This window comes from Chinchilla lanigera, unplaced genomic scaffold (assembly GCF_000276665.1).
Source record: "Chinchilla lanigera isolate Chin_1 unplaced genomic scaffold, ChiLan1.0 scaffold00010, whole genome shotgun sequence".
Taxonomy (NCBI): domain Eukaryota; kingdom Metazoa; phylum Chordata; class Mammalia; order Rodentia; family Chinchillidae; genus Chinchilla; species Chinchilla lanigera.
In genome coordinates, this window is record NW_004955411.1 from 11,045,084 (window position 1) to 11,061,490 (window position 16,407).

At 36.3% G+C, this 16,407-nt stretch overlaps 1 protein-coding gene across 1 annotated transcript in view; it reads right to left on the reverse strand.

The window, feature by feature from the left end:
• Me1 (malic enzyme 1, NADP(+)-dependent, cytosolic) overlaps window positions 1–16,407 on the reverse strand; it is a 145,592-nt gene that overhangs the window by 106,504 nt on the left and 22,681 nt on the right. The window contains exon 3 of the mRNA XM_005377689.2: window positions 15,306–15,455. Coding sequence (XP_005377746.1) covers window positions 15,306–15,455 — 150 coding nt within the window. The remainder of the gene's footprint in view (window positions 1–15,305; window positions 15,456–16,407) is intronic.

Genomic DNA, 16,407 nt, shown 5'->3' on the forward strand with positions numbered 1-16,407 from the left:
TGACTGAAAGTTAAAGGATGGAAAACAATATTCCATGCAACAGGAACCCAGAAAAAAGCAGGAGTAGCTATTCTATTTGCAGACAAAGAATTTCAAACCACTATATCCTTGTAAAGGGAACAATCCAAGAGAAAGAAATAACAATCATATGCAACAAATAGTGTACCCCATTATATAAAACAAATATTAACAGGCATGAGAAATCAAATAAGCACTAATATAATTGTATTGGGGATCTCAATACCCAACTGTCACATAAAGACAAATCAACCAGACAAAAAAAAACAACACTGAAATATTAGAACTGAACCAAACTTTTGAACAAATGGACTTAGTAGATGTCTACAGACTGTGACACCTCACAACATCAGACTACAGATTCATCACAGTTGCACATGGGACGTTCTCCAAAACAGACCACATACTAGCCCATAGAATATGCTTAAGTAAATGCAAAGGAATGGAAATTATCTCATGCATATTATCAGACCATAGTGCAATGAAATTGGAAATCAATGGCAAAAGCAACCACAAGACCTTCATAAACACATGAAAATTAACTAGCACCCTTGTGAACAATCAATGGGTCACAGAGGAAATTAAAGAAGAAATTAGTTTTTATAATTAAATGATAATGACAATACAACATACTGGTATTTATGGGACACATGAAAGAGTTCTAAGAAGGAAATTTATAGCACTGAATACCCATATCAGGAAAACAGAGCAAGTACAAATAAATAATTAGCAGTGAACCTCAAACTTCTAGAAATAGAGCAACCCAAGCCAAAAGCTTGTACAATGGAGGAAATTATAAAGATCAGAGCAGATATTAATGCACAGTAGACTAAGAAAACAATACAAAGAATCAATGAATTGAAGGCTTGGTTCTTTGAAAAATTAAATAAAATCAACAAACCCTTATCCAACCTTATCAAAAAAAGGAAAGAAGACTCAAATCCATGCAATTAGGAATGATCTCAATAGATGAAGAAAAAACTTTTGACAAAGTCCAACACCTATTCATGATAAAAACCCTACAGAAAACTGGAATAGATGGTCTTTATCTCAATCTGATAAAAAAAAAAAAAAATGCCATCTATGACAAGCCAACAGCCAACATCAACATCATACTAAATGAACAAAAACTGAAAGTTTTCACTCTAAAGTCAGGAACAAGACAAGAATGCCCACTGTCTCCACTCTTGTTCAACATAGTACTGGAAACTTTAGCCATAGCAATTAGACAAGAGAAAGAAAATGAATAACAACAGAAAAGGAAGAAGTTAAATTTGCAGATGACATGACAATCTACATAGAAGACCCTAAAAACTTCACCAAAAAACCGCTAGATTTAATAAGCAAATTCAGTAGCACAGCTCAATACAAAGTCAACACTCAAAAGTCAATAGCCTTCCTATACACATATAACAAACTCACTGAGAGAGAAATTAGGAAACCACCTTTCACAGTAGCATCCAAATAAATGAAATACCTAAGAATCAATCTAATGAAGGATGTAAAAGACCTCTACACTGAAAACTACAGTACTCTGAAAAAGGAGATTGAAGAAGATATCAGCAAATGGAAAGATATCTCTTGCTCTTCAGTAGAAGAACCAATATAGTGAAAATAGCCATTACTTCCAAAACTGTTATACAGATTTAATGCAATTCTGATCAAAATTCCAACACAGCATGTCTCACAGAATTACAGAAAACAATCCTAAAATTCTTTTTGGAACCAGAAGAGACCCAGAACAGCAAAGGCAGTTCTGGACAACAAAGTCAAGGCAGGGGGCATCACAATTCCTGACTTGAAATTATACTCTGAAGCTACTGTGATTTAAAAAAAAAAAAAAAAAAAAAAAAAGCACGGTACTAGCAAAAAAACAGATCTGAAGATCAACGGAGCAAATTAGAAGATGCAGAAACAACTCCAGACCTACTCAACTACCTTATCTTTGACAAAAGTACCAAACACATTCACTGCAAGAAAGACAGCGGCTTTAATAAATGGTACTGGAAAAACTGGCTCTGCACATGCCGAAGATTGAAAATTGGACCCATATCTTTCACTATGAAATAAACTAAATTCAAAATGGATCAAACATCTAAATATTGCAACAGAAACACTAAATCTGCTGCTGGAAGACAGAATAGGTAAAACTCTTGAAGACACTGGTGTAGGCAAAGACTATGAATAAAACACCAGAGCCGGGCACAGTGGAACAAGCCTGTAATCCCAGCATGTAGGAGGCTGAGGCAGGAGGATCGTTGCAAGTTTGAGGCTAGCCTGGGCTATAAAGTGAGTTCAAAACCAGCCTGAACTTCATAGTGAGACCCTGTCTCAAAAATACAAGCAAAACAAAACAACCCAATCGCACAGGAACTATTATAAAGAATCAACAACTGGGATCTGATCTTAAAAAGTTTTTGCACAGCAAGAGAAACCACCAACAGAGTGAAGAGACAATCTACAACGTGGGAAAAAATGTTTTCCAGCTGTTCCTCAGACAAAGGATTACCATCAAGACCATACAAAGAGCTAAAAAAAAAGACCTCCCAAATTTAAATACACTTCTCAGATGAAGAAATATAAACAGTAAGTAAAGATATGAAAAAAATGTTCAAATTCATTGGTCATTCAAGAGATACAAATTAAAACAACATTGAGATTTCATCTCACCCTAGAAATTATCAAGAAGCTATTATCAAGAAATTATATTATCAAGAAATTATCAAGAAATCCACCAATAACAAATGTTGGCAAAGCGGTGGGAAAAAGGGAACTCCTGTCCACTGTTGGTGAGAGTGTAGACTGGTGAAACCACTGTGGAAGTCAGTGGAGATTCCTCAAAAAACTAGGTTCAGAGGTCCCACTTGACCCAGCTATTCCCCTTCTGGGTATCTTCCCAGAAGAATTAAAAACATCATACCACAGTGATATATGTGCACCTATGTTTATAGCAGCACAATTTATAATAGCTAGATCTTGGAAACAACCCAAATGCCCATCAACTGAGGAATGGATAAAAAAGATGTGGTATTTTTATACAATGGAGTATTACTCAGCCATAAAGAAGGATAAACTGGAGACTTTTATAGGTAAATGGATACAACTCAAAACCATACTCTTAAGTGCAATAAACCAGACACACGTGTAAACATCATATTGTCTCCCTAATGTGTGAAGCCAAAAGAGGAAATAAGATAAAAATACACAATAGATATTATAAAGTGGGAAGAAACTATTCAAAGGGAAATAGGAACTGGGATGGGGGAAAAGGAAAAAAGAAGGAAGAGGTAAGTATATACATATACACACACAAGGTTGTGAAGACAGTTATACTCCTAGTTTCTCTTAGTTCACTGAAAAGAGAAGTTTGTGCTAATATTGTTTGGACAATCAAATGCCTGTATCTTGTATACTACTAACTTAAAGATAACAATACATAATGTATTAACCATTGTTAACCTCCTATTATGTTTTGAAATTGTTTTTTCTCTTTAAAATAAAAAAAAGTTTTTAAAAAAGATTTTGATATTTGAAAACTATATATACGGGACCAGGGATATAGCTCAGCAGCATAGCACCTGCCTGGCAACCGTGAGGTCATGAATTCAATTCCCACTACCAAAAAAAACAAAAAAAAGTATGTACATACAAACTTAAAGAAAATCAGTGTTTAAATTCAGCTATTCACTTCCTGTCGAAAGACAGGTTTAGGAGGGATCATGTTATTTAACAAAGTAACAAGACTCATCTTTCAGGTGAGAAAACTAAGGATTAGGGAACGTACATTATAGACCAAAGATCACACAACCCCCAAATGAGCCTTTTCAGGTCCAAAGTACATCGTACGTCAGCAATGTGTATTCATGTTTATTGTCTACTAACCCACTGACTGTGCCAGATTCACGAGATTCAGGGTGAGTACCAGAGAAACATACACAAAGTCAAGGGAAAAAAGGTTAATAGGTAGTATGGCCAGAAAAAAATCCAGATACCATGTGCTCTGATAGAAATCATGAAAGTGCATGGTGGTTTTTATGGGGGGTGAGGACTCAACTTAAAGTAGAAAGCAGGGCAAAAAGAGGAGGGAAATAAAAACGGGAGAGGTACACAAAAAACAAACAACAGAATCTCTTCAATGGCAGGCTGAGGAGTTTGGCCTTTTTCATTGGGGACATAGGGAGCCCTTCCATGATTTTAGTCTGGAGGATGGTGTAATTAGGTAACTCCTTTTTGAAAACCCACTCTTCACGGACTTCAAGGATGAATATGTGATTCAGGATAGAAATGCGTAAGGGCTTAATGTAAAAGAGTATCAGCTGAGGGTTGAACAGACAAGAGAGATTCAGCAGATAATTAAGTTGCAAAATTGACAAGGCTCAAAAGGGAAGAGAAGGAGGGAAAGTCTGAGTATCTCTGAGATGTTTGTTTTCGATAACAAGTGGACCGTGTGTTGTACCTTATAAAACCTGGGGGGCTGGAAGATCAGGCTGGACATGGGTAGGTATGGGTAGTCATGTGCCATGTAAGAGGAGCTACTTAGTAGCTGGAAATATGAGCAGTAAGCGTGTGGTCTAGGCTAGAAATACTGACTTGGAGGTTAAAGTTACAAGCAACAGAACATACAGAATGCAAAGAAAGTAAGGCTCAGACTAAAAATCTAGAGAACGCTGACATTTCACTGGGTGAAATGTATCACCGGCTTTAGTTATACACAGTAAGGAAATACATTATACTGAAGAAGGGAAATGTACAAGATTAGTTCATGCAAATAAAATGTTGAGCCAATGAATTTATGGGGACATGGAATACATGACGTGAAGACAATGAGGCTACAGAATGGTTACATTCTTAAAACCACGGAGTGAGCTGAGCAAAAACAAAGGAGTTAAACTCAGCAGGCCCAGCTGAGACAGAACTGTGCAAGCCAGAGTTACAGAGCTCTATCCCCACACGAATACAATTTGAATGTTCAAGTAAGTGCACAGAAATGAAATAAATAGTATCTAGTCCCTGAGTGAAACATGGGCTCGCTGGCTCTCCTGTAGGGGAAAGGAATGGCTGGTTCAGGATGAAGGTGTGCAGGGAATAAAAGACAAGATCATGAGGGAACTGACTTGCGCTACAAATAAAATGAACAGTACCAAACCTGAAAGCTTAAGACACTCTTACACACAGCAGCCTGTCTTACCTCTAGCTGACGTATTCGGAGTCGGTGCCAACACACCACGTGTTGTGCATCCTATCACTCACCTCACTTCACCTACTTAGGCAGCACTGCAGGACTAAAGGCTACAGTTACTCCCGGGTAAACCGGTTAATGCTACTGCCAACTATGTTAGTTTACAGCCTTGCTGGATCTACTTCCCCATATCCCACAAGGATTAAGTGCAGGCAAAGCTGGGCAATCAAAAGTGCAACAGTTTTACTGGTCTTTCCACTCCATTCTGGCCTCTCAATCCACCCTGTCCACATGCAAGCCACAGTAATCCTTTAAAACTTTAATTAAATGTATCGTTCTCCTGTCTCAAATAGCCCAGTGGCTTTCGAAGTGGATTAGGAATTACAATGAAACTCTAATGACCCACAAGGCCCTGCATGTGACTCCTGCCTACCTCAGACCTTATTTTGCGCCGCCCTCCCCACTTCTAGACCTTTTCAACATGCCATTTCCTCAGCCTCCACTGCTCTTTCTGGTTTTTACAAGCTGACTCTATGCTTCAAGTGTCAGCTAAAATGTTCTCTCCTCAGAGTCTCAACCCTAACTGCACAATGAAAGGAAATACTCTTACTGCTTATTTCTGTGCCCCGTTCATTTTCTTCATAGCACCAACTGTACTCATGTATTTCCTTGATCCCTTGAGGGCAACCTATAAATTTCATAAAGGCAAAAAAAAAAAGAACAACTTTCATGTACCTGTCATCAATCTCTACTGAAGTGCTCAGCATGCACAGACAGCAAGTTTCCAGGAAAGGAGAGGAGAGAGGCAGTAACACACAGTGTCAGCAAAAACTTTCTGAAGAAATGGCAGAGTTGGGAAGACACTAATTTCATGTGCAACTTGGTTAGGAAGAGAACCTAGATATTCCGGCTGCTTCTGTGAAAGTAATTTTTAGGTGAGATCAACATTCAAGTAAGTAGAATGTGAATAAAGCAGACTGTCCTTCCATAACGTTGAGGCCAATCTGCTGAAGGCCTTCCCCTAAACAAGTGCCTCTGAGGAAAGGGCTTCTTTATGGACTGCAATTAGAATATAATTGCAGCACCAACCCTTCCAAGCCAACCTACCCTGAATACTTTGTACTTGCCAGTGGCTGTGATCACACGGGCAAATTCCGTGAGGTAAATCTCTTCCTACTTCTCCAGTATGTACACACACGCACACACAGTCACCTACACACACTTGATTCTGTTTCTCTGAAAAAGCTCAATATGGAGGATTAGAAGCTAGAAAATATGAGCTCAAATCCTAACTCTGACAGGCAATACTTAGGTAATACTTTCTCTGGAATTATTTTTAACTCACAAACTGAACAAATTTTTGAAAATCAACAACTACTAGACATTATTGTCTTCAAGTAAACACTCAAAGTGTACATAAAATAATTTTATATTAACTCTTCTTCACTTACTCATTTTAAAGCTGGTACGAATACCCAATTAATTCAATAGAAACAGACCGTCCTGATAAACTCTATAAACTACTTGCATAATAGAAAACAATGGAAAGAATCCTAAAGTCATGCTGGCATTATTTGACAAAGGTAAAAAAAAAAAAAAAAAAAAACTTTCCTTCAAAGGAAATAATATGCTTACATATTTTTAAACAAAGTATTTCATTTCATAGTATAAAAGTATTATTTCACAAAGCAACTTTATTTCTTACACACATAGAAAGTATGGTAATTTTAAGAAGAACATTCAGCCACCAGATAATCATATCAAGAATAGGATTTATATGGTTAAATGAGAAATTTCTTAATTAGAAAAAATAAAATTCAGAGGGCCAGGGATATAGCTCAGCAGCACAGCGCTTGCCTGGCAAGCACAAAGTCATGAGCTCGATTCCCGGTACCAGAAAAGAAAAAAAGAAAAGAAAAAATAAAATACAGTAACTTTCAAGATTTAAGTAGACAATTATATAATATGGAATTCTATCAACTCATAAATTGAATATAGTGAATATAAAATATAAAATAAAATGTAGAGCATTGAGTTCAAGTGGACAATGACATTTGTCTTTATTTTTAAATATTTAAAATTTATTAAATATTATCAAGCTATACAGAATACTTTTAAAGATGGCACAAAAAATTCTCTGCTGACATTAAATATAGAAAACTGATAAAAGGGGCTGTGAAGGGACTGGGGATTTAGCTCAGCAGCAAAAGCGCTTGCCTGGCAAGCGCAAGGTCGTGAGTTCGGTTCCTGGTACCGGAGAAAAACCAAAAAAAACAAAAAAACTAAAAAAAAAAAAAAAACAAATAAAAGGGGCTGTGAATTTAGCTCAGGGAACAGCACCTGCTCGGCAAGTGCAAGGTCATGAATTCGATCCCCAGTACCAAAACCAAAACAAAACAAAACAAAAAAAAACACTGATAAAAATAAACCTATAAATTTTCAGCATACTTGGGGAGCATGAAGGAAATTCTGGAAAGGCTAATAAAAGCAAAAGTCCACCCTGTTCTTTCTCTTCAAATGCTGGTTTAGGTAGCAGGAGTCAGTGGTGGAAGGTAGTAGCACTGCCACAGAGGAAATTCTTCCTAATAATTTCTGTATCAGCTAAACTGTAATAAGTTAGATAAAACTTATAAAAATGAGAGCTTAAAACTATGTGCCAAAAACCTAACAATCTGAAAAAGTAAAAAAATTAAAATTTGAATCAAAAGGATGTCACTTCTTCAAATGAGAAAATATCAACATTAGACTTTTTATTTACACAAATTAAAGAAATATTGAAACCTAACCCTACAGCAATGTAAAGTGAACACGTGTCTGTGTAGTAATCCAGGGGAGAAAGTGGTAATTTTGTTGTTTTTTCTACAGTACCGGAAATCGAACTCACCACCTTGCACTTGCCAGGCAGGCACCGTGCCACTGAACTAAATCCCCAGCCCCGAAAGTAGTCATTTTGATGCCAAGAGTCATTAAGTCTTTTGAATTGTTTAAAATTCTATATGAAGATCTGTTATTTTTAGTAGTTCTTCAAATTCTGATAAAAATTGCAACTAAAAACTTTCTGAAATAGAAAGCATAATTACTGGAACTGATGTGAATTAGCTGTATGTTAGGAGATGTTCCAAGTCCCTGAATCTACTCACCTGTAAGCTGCTTTTTAAAACACTGACAATATTTTTATTTAAAAATGACCTCAAAATTCAACTAGTTTGTAGTCACACCCAACGCAAGCAGCTCATTTACACCAGGTATTCTTAATGATTATCCAAATACTTGGATATTCCCAATGAAGGAGGAGAGGCAGTCTACTCCAGTGTCAGTTAAATTATCAGAAAAACCTTGGAAGTTCATGTATCCTTGTAATAACTTGCAGCCAGTGACTTTAGTTCAACATTCTGAGGCTATACCATGAAAATATATACTTTCTTCTGCCAGAAAATCTTTCAAATAATTGAAGACTTAATTCTCAAATCCTTTAGGCTAAACATCTCCAACTTAAGAAAGAGTTATTTAACTCTTTCTCATACAAGTCTTCAACAGCCCACTACTGCTATGGTGACCTTCTCCAAATACATCCCAATCTGCCAGAGACCCTTCGAAAGAAGCTGTCCCATACTAAATGCAACTTTCTAGCGGTGATCCTCATGTGTGATACATTTCCCCTCTTTTCAATTTTTTTTTATTTTTCATAATGAAAAGTAAGATTTGTAATGTTCCTTAAAAACAAATATTCTTATTGAAGATGGGAAAATAATGATCAAATTTATATACTTTCATAGTACCACCTCGGCTAAAACTTGGCTATTTTCTGTATTTTCCATATAGCATGTGCAAATGTAAATCACATCACCTGGGTGTATCATAATCATTGTAGCAAAGTTATTTTTGGATCCAAAACTTAAATTTCTGTTTGAGTTTTCCACATTTAAAGTCTTTAGATGAAGATGATGGCTCAATGAACTGTTACTTTAGATTTTTAAGAGATTTTCACAGTAAAAGATAAGTTTCAGTGCCTTGCTAAAAAGATTTATATGTCTATCCATAAATTAAGACAACCCTTAGATCTTAACGTAAAAAACTGATGTTTGAATCACGTCTACATTTTTTCCATTCTCCAAATTTTTCCTAATTAAGGTAATCCTCAGGAAAGAAGATACCTTGGTATTTTTAACTACTTCTGGGCACATGCTGAATTTCCACTGCTTAAGATACAGGACACTCCACCTCTACTCAGCACAAGTCACACATATACTTTCATGAATATAAAATCCTGCTCAAAAGAAAAGTTAATTTGAATTAGTAATTCAGGAAATCATATCACCTGTATCTTTTTAATCAATGAGCATCAACTTTTTATAAATAATGATCTCTAAAATATCAGCTAAGGTAGTACTTAAGACTGGAAATAATCAAAACTTTCCGTGTTACTTGATATGTATCTTTGAAAAAACATTCCACCACAGTTTTTTTCCTCATACCTTAAAATGGGGTCACTGCAAGTATTAAGCCTATTTCAAAGAAAATGAAATGAACCAAAGAATATTATGGAATAAAGTACAAAAAAAACCCAGTGGCTTATTACTGTATGAAAATGGTGAGAATTTCACGGACACTTCACAACAGAATGATCACTCTTCTGAAAGCATTAAAAATTAAAAATTTTTAATCAACCATTTGATTTGTACAAGAATTTTTAGGGATGTAAACAATCACAACACAGTAAAAACTGGAAGTCACAGACTGAACTTCAGATATAGGCTAAAAATATTCTCTACTTCTAAAAAGTCTCCTTGGTATATCTAGCAACACTTCAGTTAAAGTACATTAAGAAAACCAGATCCAGTTAAGAATAGTCCTGGCTGACCTGGGCAGCTCGGGTATTCAGGACTACATAAAGGGAGTCCCCCTCCCAGAAACTTCCATCCTGCCTCCTTTAAAAAAAGGGCAGTTCCACCAACTTCTGAGAATGATATGATCTAAGGGAACCACTGGAACCTATTACCTTCTGGGTACTGGATCATTGTAATGGTCCAGTGACAAACAGAATAGCAGTAACTATTGAAAATGTAGGCAACTGACTATATGTTTCTATACTCCCACAATTCATATACTGAAATCTTACTCCCTCCTGTGATGGTACTAAGAGGGGTGCCTTTGGAAGGGATTATGTTCTGAAGGATACAGCCTGCAAGAAGGGATTGAGTACTCATATAAAGTGGACCCCAGAGAGCTCTCTGAACACCACCACCAAACACATAGTATAATAACAGGTAGCTCATGAGAACTCAAAAGAGGAGGAGATGATTCCTGGAAAATGCTGCAAAAAAAATTCAGTAGGTAGAAATACCTCCCAAGAAACTACGTATATCTACTTTAACTGTCCTTTACATATACCTCTATTATTAATTTGCATGCAACATTTTTCAAAGATTTGAATAAACTGAGTAACACAAGGAGATCAGCATTGCACAGAAAACAAAAAAGAACTGCCTCTAGTATCCAAAAAAATCGCACCTTTATGTATAACTAACTTCACAATTAGGTGTGCTAGCCCAAGAAGTTTGTATTAACAAAAACTAAAGATCATACAAAACATTAAAATCCTCACAAACCTACTCCCCCATATTAAATAGGGAAAAACTGAAAGCTTTCCCTACAAAATCAGGAACAAAACAAGGATATCAAAAATCACCACCAGTAAAAAACCAGTAAAAATTCCTTTTGACCCACCTCCTAGAATTAATACCAAATTCAGCATACAAAAATCAACATGCAAAAAGCAATAGCATTCCTGTGTACCAATAATGAATTTAACTATAAAGAATTAGAAAAACAATATTCTTAATTACATGGAGGAAAATTAAATATTAAGAAATTGACCAAACCAAGGAAGTGGAAGAACTCTACAATGAAAACTACAGTACTCTGAAAAAAAAAAAAGATCAAAGAGGATATCTGAAAATGAAAAGATATTCCCTATCCCTGGGTAGGTAAAACTAGTATAATCAAAATGGTCACACTCCTAAAATTGACATATAGATTTAATGCAATCCCAATCAAAATACCAACGGCAATCCTCACAGAAGTAGAGAAAACAACCTGAAAAGTCATGTAGAACCTAAGAAGTTTTTTGTTTGGGAGTAGTGGGTGTTTAGAGGCAAGAGAGCCTCTTTAGCAAATCGTGATGAAAATACTAGCGATATACATGCAGAAGATTGAACCTAGGCTTGTGTCTTTCCCCATGTAATAAACTAAAATCTAAATGGATCAAAGACCTAAATATTAAAACAGAAACAATTTCCTACATGGTAAAATAGGTAAAACTCTTGAAGACATAGGTGTAAGCAAGGCCTTTCTGAATAGAACTCTAATTACATAAGAAATAATACAAAGCATCAACAAGTGAGATCATATCAAGGTAAAATTTCTTTTATCTGCACAGCAAAGTAAACAACAACAGAGCAGAGACAACCTACAGAATGGGGAAAAAATTTCCCAGCTACATCATGAACAGATGACTGATATCCAGGCTACGTAAAGTGAAAAAAATTAGACCCCCGAAATAAAAGACCCAATCAAAAAATGGGCAACTGAAATGAGACACTTCTCAGAGGAAGTACAAATGGCCAATAAATGCATTTGAAAAAATATTCAACATCACTGGCCAGTAGAGAAATGCAAATGTAAAACCACACTGAGATTTCATCTTAATCCAGAAATCGAACAGTAACAAATGCTGGGGAAAAGGCACCCTTCTCCATTGTTGGACAAATGTAAACTAGTACAAGCAATACGGAAATCAGTAAAAAGCTACAACTAAAAATTCCTTCTGACCCATATATTCCCCTTCTGGCTATTTTCTCCAATAGTTAAAGTCATTGTATTACAGGGATACACGCATGCCCAGATTTACAGCAGCACAACTCATACTAGCTACATCTTAGAAGTGCCCACATTTACATCAACAGATGAATGGATAAATAAAATGTGTATTTATACACAATGGTATACTATTCTGTCATAAGGAAAGCTAAATGTCAATCATTTATAGGAAAGTGGATGCCCTGAGACCACTGAGTTAAATAAACTAGACACAAAAGTTTAAATATCACATGATTTCTCTTATATGAGAAACCCAAAGTATAAATCAATTAAAGACCAAAATAAAAGGCAGATGATAGGAAACAGGGAGCTAGATCTTTTGTAAAAAGGAAAGGGACCAAGAGATGGAGGGGGAAGAAGGGAATAGCAAGGCGAAGTAGAAAGTATTAAGTTATATACATGTATCAACTCCCAACAAAGAAGGTAAAGTTGATACTAACTCATATTAAGATGTATATGAAGCAGTATGATAAAAAGATGAACCCGTTTGGAACTGTCTTCACTACTTGAAGGACATTAACCCTTATCTTTCCCTCATTACCTTTCTAAGCACTACCCCCAGACTCATACCAAGTAGATGTAAGAGGTATACTCCTCACGTTCAGTTTCTGGGTATCTTAGATTACCTGCTGTTGTGGGAGAAAGTTTTACAGATATGAAAATTTTGGCTGAAAGGTAAAAATAGTCAATACTATAGTTGAATGCAGTTTTTCCGCAAAGGTTCTAGTGTTGGAGGCCATGATCAAGTGAGAATGCTCCCTGGAATGTCAGAACGGTTCAACATACGCAAATCAATACGTGTGACAGACCACATTAACAAAATTAAACACAAGAATCATAGGATCATATCAACAGATACAGGAAAAAAACACAAAATTCAACATTCTTTCATGATTAAAAACTCCCAGCAACGCCGGGCATGGTGGCACGCACCTGTAATCCCAGCACTCGGGAGGCTGAGGCAGGAGGATCATTGTGAGTTCCGGAACAGCCTGGGCTACAAAGTGAGCTCAACGCCAGCCTGGACTACATAGCGAGACCCTATCTCAAAAAGACAAAAAAAAAAAACAAAAAAAAAACCTCCCAGCAGATTAGGTATAGAAGGAACCTATACCTAATAGGTTCAACATAATAAAGACCATATAAGACAATCCCATAGCTAGCATTAGATACACTAACATCTTTAGAATATCCTAAAGATGGCACCAAAAGCTGTAGTAACTGACAAGCAATGCAGGGAAGTTGCAGGATACAAAAGCAATATACAGAAACCAGTACCATATCTATACACTCATAATGAACTATCCGAAAAAGAAATCAAGAAAGCAATCCCATTAACATTAGCCACAAGAATAAATAAAATTCTTAGGAACAAATTTAACCAAAGAAGTGAAAACACGTTAAAAACATACTGAAAAATTACCTATGACATAGGTCTGGGCATTAATTTTTTTTAATTTGACCCCAAAAGCACAGGCCAAAAAAAAAAGGTAATTGGGATAAAAGCAGACTAAAACCTCTGTACTACAAGGAAAAAATCAAAGGATAAAAGCGACACTTCTGGGATGAGAGAAAAGTTTCTCAAGCCATACATCTGATAAGGGATTAACTGAAAATACATAAAGAATTCAAACAACTCAATAAGCAAGAAAACAGATTATAAAACAGGCAAAAACATGAATATGTATGTCTCAAAAGAAGACCTACAAGTGACCAAACGGCATATAAAAAAATATTCAACATCACTAACCACCATTAATGAAATGCAAATTCAAACAACAATGAGATGTCACTTCACAGCTATCAGAATGGCTATTATCAAAACAATGAGGCGGTTCAGGAGGATATAGATAGAAGGAACCCTGTCATATGGTACAACCATATGAATTAGTGCAACCATTAAGGAAAATAGTATGGAGGCTCCTCAAAAAATTAAAATTGCAACTACCTTTTTAACAAGAGGGTACACGTTGGTTCATACATATGTCTTATCACTTTTATCTCCTCCCTGTCCCAGCCTCTTCTTTTCCCATGATCTCCTTCCCCATCTCCAAAAAGTCTATCTTCCTGTTTCCAACGAGTCTCCTTTGTTTCACTCAATTTTTTTATAGTTGGGGTTTCTCATGTAAGAGAAACTGTGCAATATTTAACTTTCCGTATTCAATCCATCCATTTTCCCACAAATTTAAAACTGCTACTTGATCTAGCCACCCCACTACTGGCATACAGCCGAAGGAAATGAAATCAGTAAAGCAGAGCTACACACACACTTATGTTCACTGCAGCACTCGTCACAATACCTAAGATAGTTAACCTAAATACCTATCAATGGATGAAGAAAATGTGGTACACACGATGCATACACAGCTCTGCTCAGCCTTCTTAGTATAAAATCCTGTCATTTATGACAAGATGGGGCTGGGGATTTAGCTCAAGGGCTGGGGATTTAGCTCAGCGGCAAAGCGCCTGCCTGGCAAGCGTAAAGTCGTGAGTTCGGTTCCCGGTACTGGAGAAAAACCAAAAAAAAAAAAAAAAAAAAGAGTTTATGACAAGATGACTGAAGCTGAAGGACATTACATTAAATAAAATATGCCAGAAACACAAGTATAGAAATACACACACTGTATGATCTCAGTGTATGAGTATCTGGGATGGAAAAGGAGCAGTCTCATAGCAGGAGAGTAGGATGGTGGTTACCATGGCTTTGGATGTGGAGTAGGGGTACAGCATTAAGGTGCATCAGTTAGATCTGCATCAGGTAGATGGGAGGGATGACTTCAAGAGATCCACTATGCAAGGGTGGCTGCAGTTAAAGACAATGTATTCTACACCCAAAATTTCTACGCAAGTAGACTTCCGCGTTCTTTCCATGTGTATATGAGAGGTAACACACGTTAATTACCTTGATTTACCTACTTCACAATGCATATGTGTTCAAAACACCATGTTGTACGCTATAAATAAATGCAATTTTTGTCAATTAAAAATAAGTAAATAGGGAAGGGAAGAGGGGCTGAAGGTAGGGTAGCACAATGGAAAAAGAAATCACGCTAAGTCACGCACAGGTAAAAATTCCTTACAATGAATGTGATCATTATGTATACCTAAAATGTACCCATAGACTTAATTAATTAAAAAAAAATAAAAATCATTTTTAATTACTGCCACAATCTGACAAAAAAGAGTAAGTAAAAGATACAAGTTGTATTTAAAATGAAAGTTTACGCACCTTGGCTTCCGGAAGACTAAACTGTATTGTTGGCAAGCGAGACCCACAGTGGGGGTGTACACAATAGGCATGAATTTTTCAACATCAGACATTAGTACTCTATAGAAGAGCTTTTCATTTCTATCTTGAAGATCCATTAAGAGAAGATACCTGTGGAAATTAGCCACAATTAGACCAACAGTTATGAAATAGCTGCTTAGAAATCTAAATATTAGGGGCCTGGGGATTTAGCTCAGCGGCACAGTGCTTGCCTGGCAAGCGCAAGGACATGAGTTCAATTCCTGATACCAGAAGAAAAACAAACAAACAAACAAAAAAAAAAAAAACAAAAGAAATCTAAACATTTTTCAATCAACTATGAAGTAATTTTAAATCATAGAAGAAATCTAAACACAAAACAATTCAGAAATATTCTTAAACCTCTCAAAGAATGAAGAACCGTACACTTGATTACTATCATTTGAACATTAAAAGCATTGCTTAAATCACACAATCTTATTTAATATTTGAAGACTTTATCACTATTTTAAAATGACATGAAAATATCACTATAGATTTAGTTTAATCCTTAACTAATTAAACTAAAAGGCTTAATCTTTTAACTTGCAATACTGAATAGCCAAGGCAAATAACAAGCAGGAAATGAGTCTGGGAATGTAAAATTCATATTGAAAATAACTAAGGTACACCCGGGGTGTAGCTCAGTGGTTGAGCATCTGCCTAGCATGTGTGAGGTCCTCAGTTCAATACTCAGTACCAAAATAATAATAATAATAACGTCAGCAAGCTGAAAGGACTTCTCTTACTATCTGTATCTAATGGCCTTTTCATGTAGAGGCATTTCTGACTCAGAGGTTGTTATGCTTTGTGTCTTCATGTCCCCCCAAGTCCTCATGCACTCATGGGGCAGGCTTCTAGATATTTGATTGGCCCATAATCCAATGCTGTAACTATGGGTGTGAGGGCTGCACCTGCCCTGGGGCAGGTAGTTTGCACACAATGTAAAGGAGGGCAAGAGGCTGCTTGACGCTGCTCCTCCCTGTTGCTCTTATTGCTTTTGCTGCCTTCCGCCACTATGAACTGTTGCCCTCTGCCACAAACT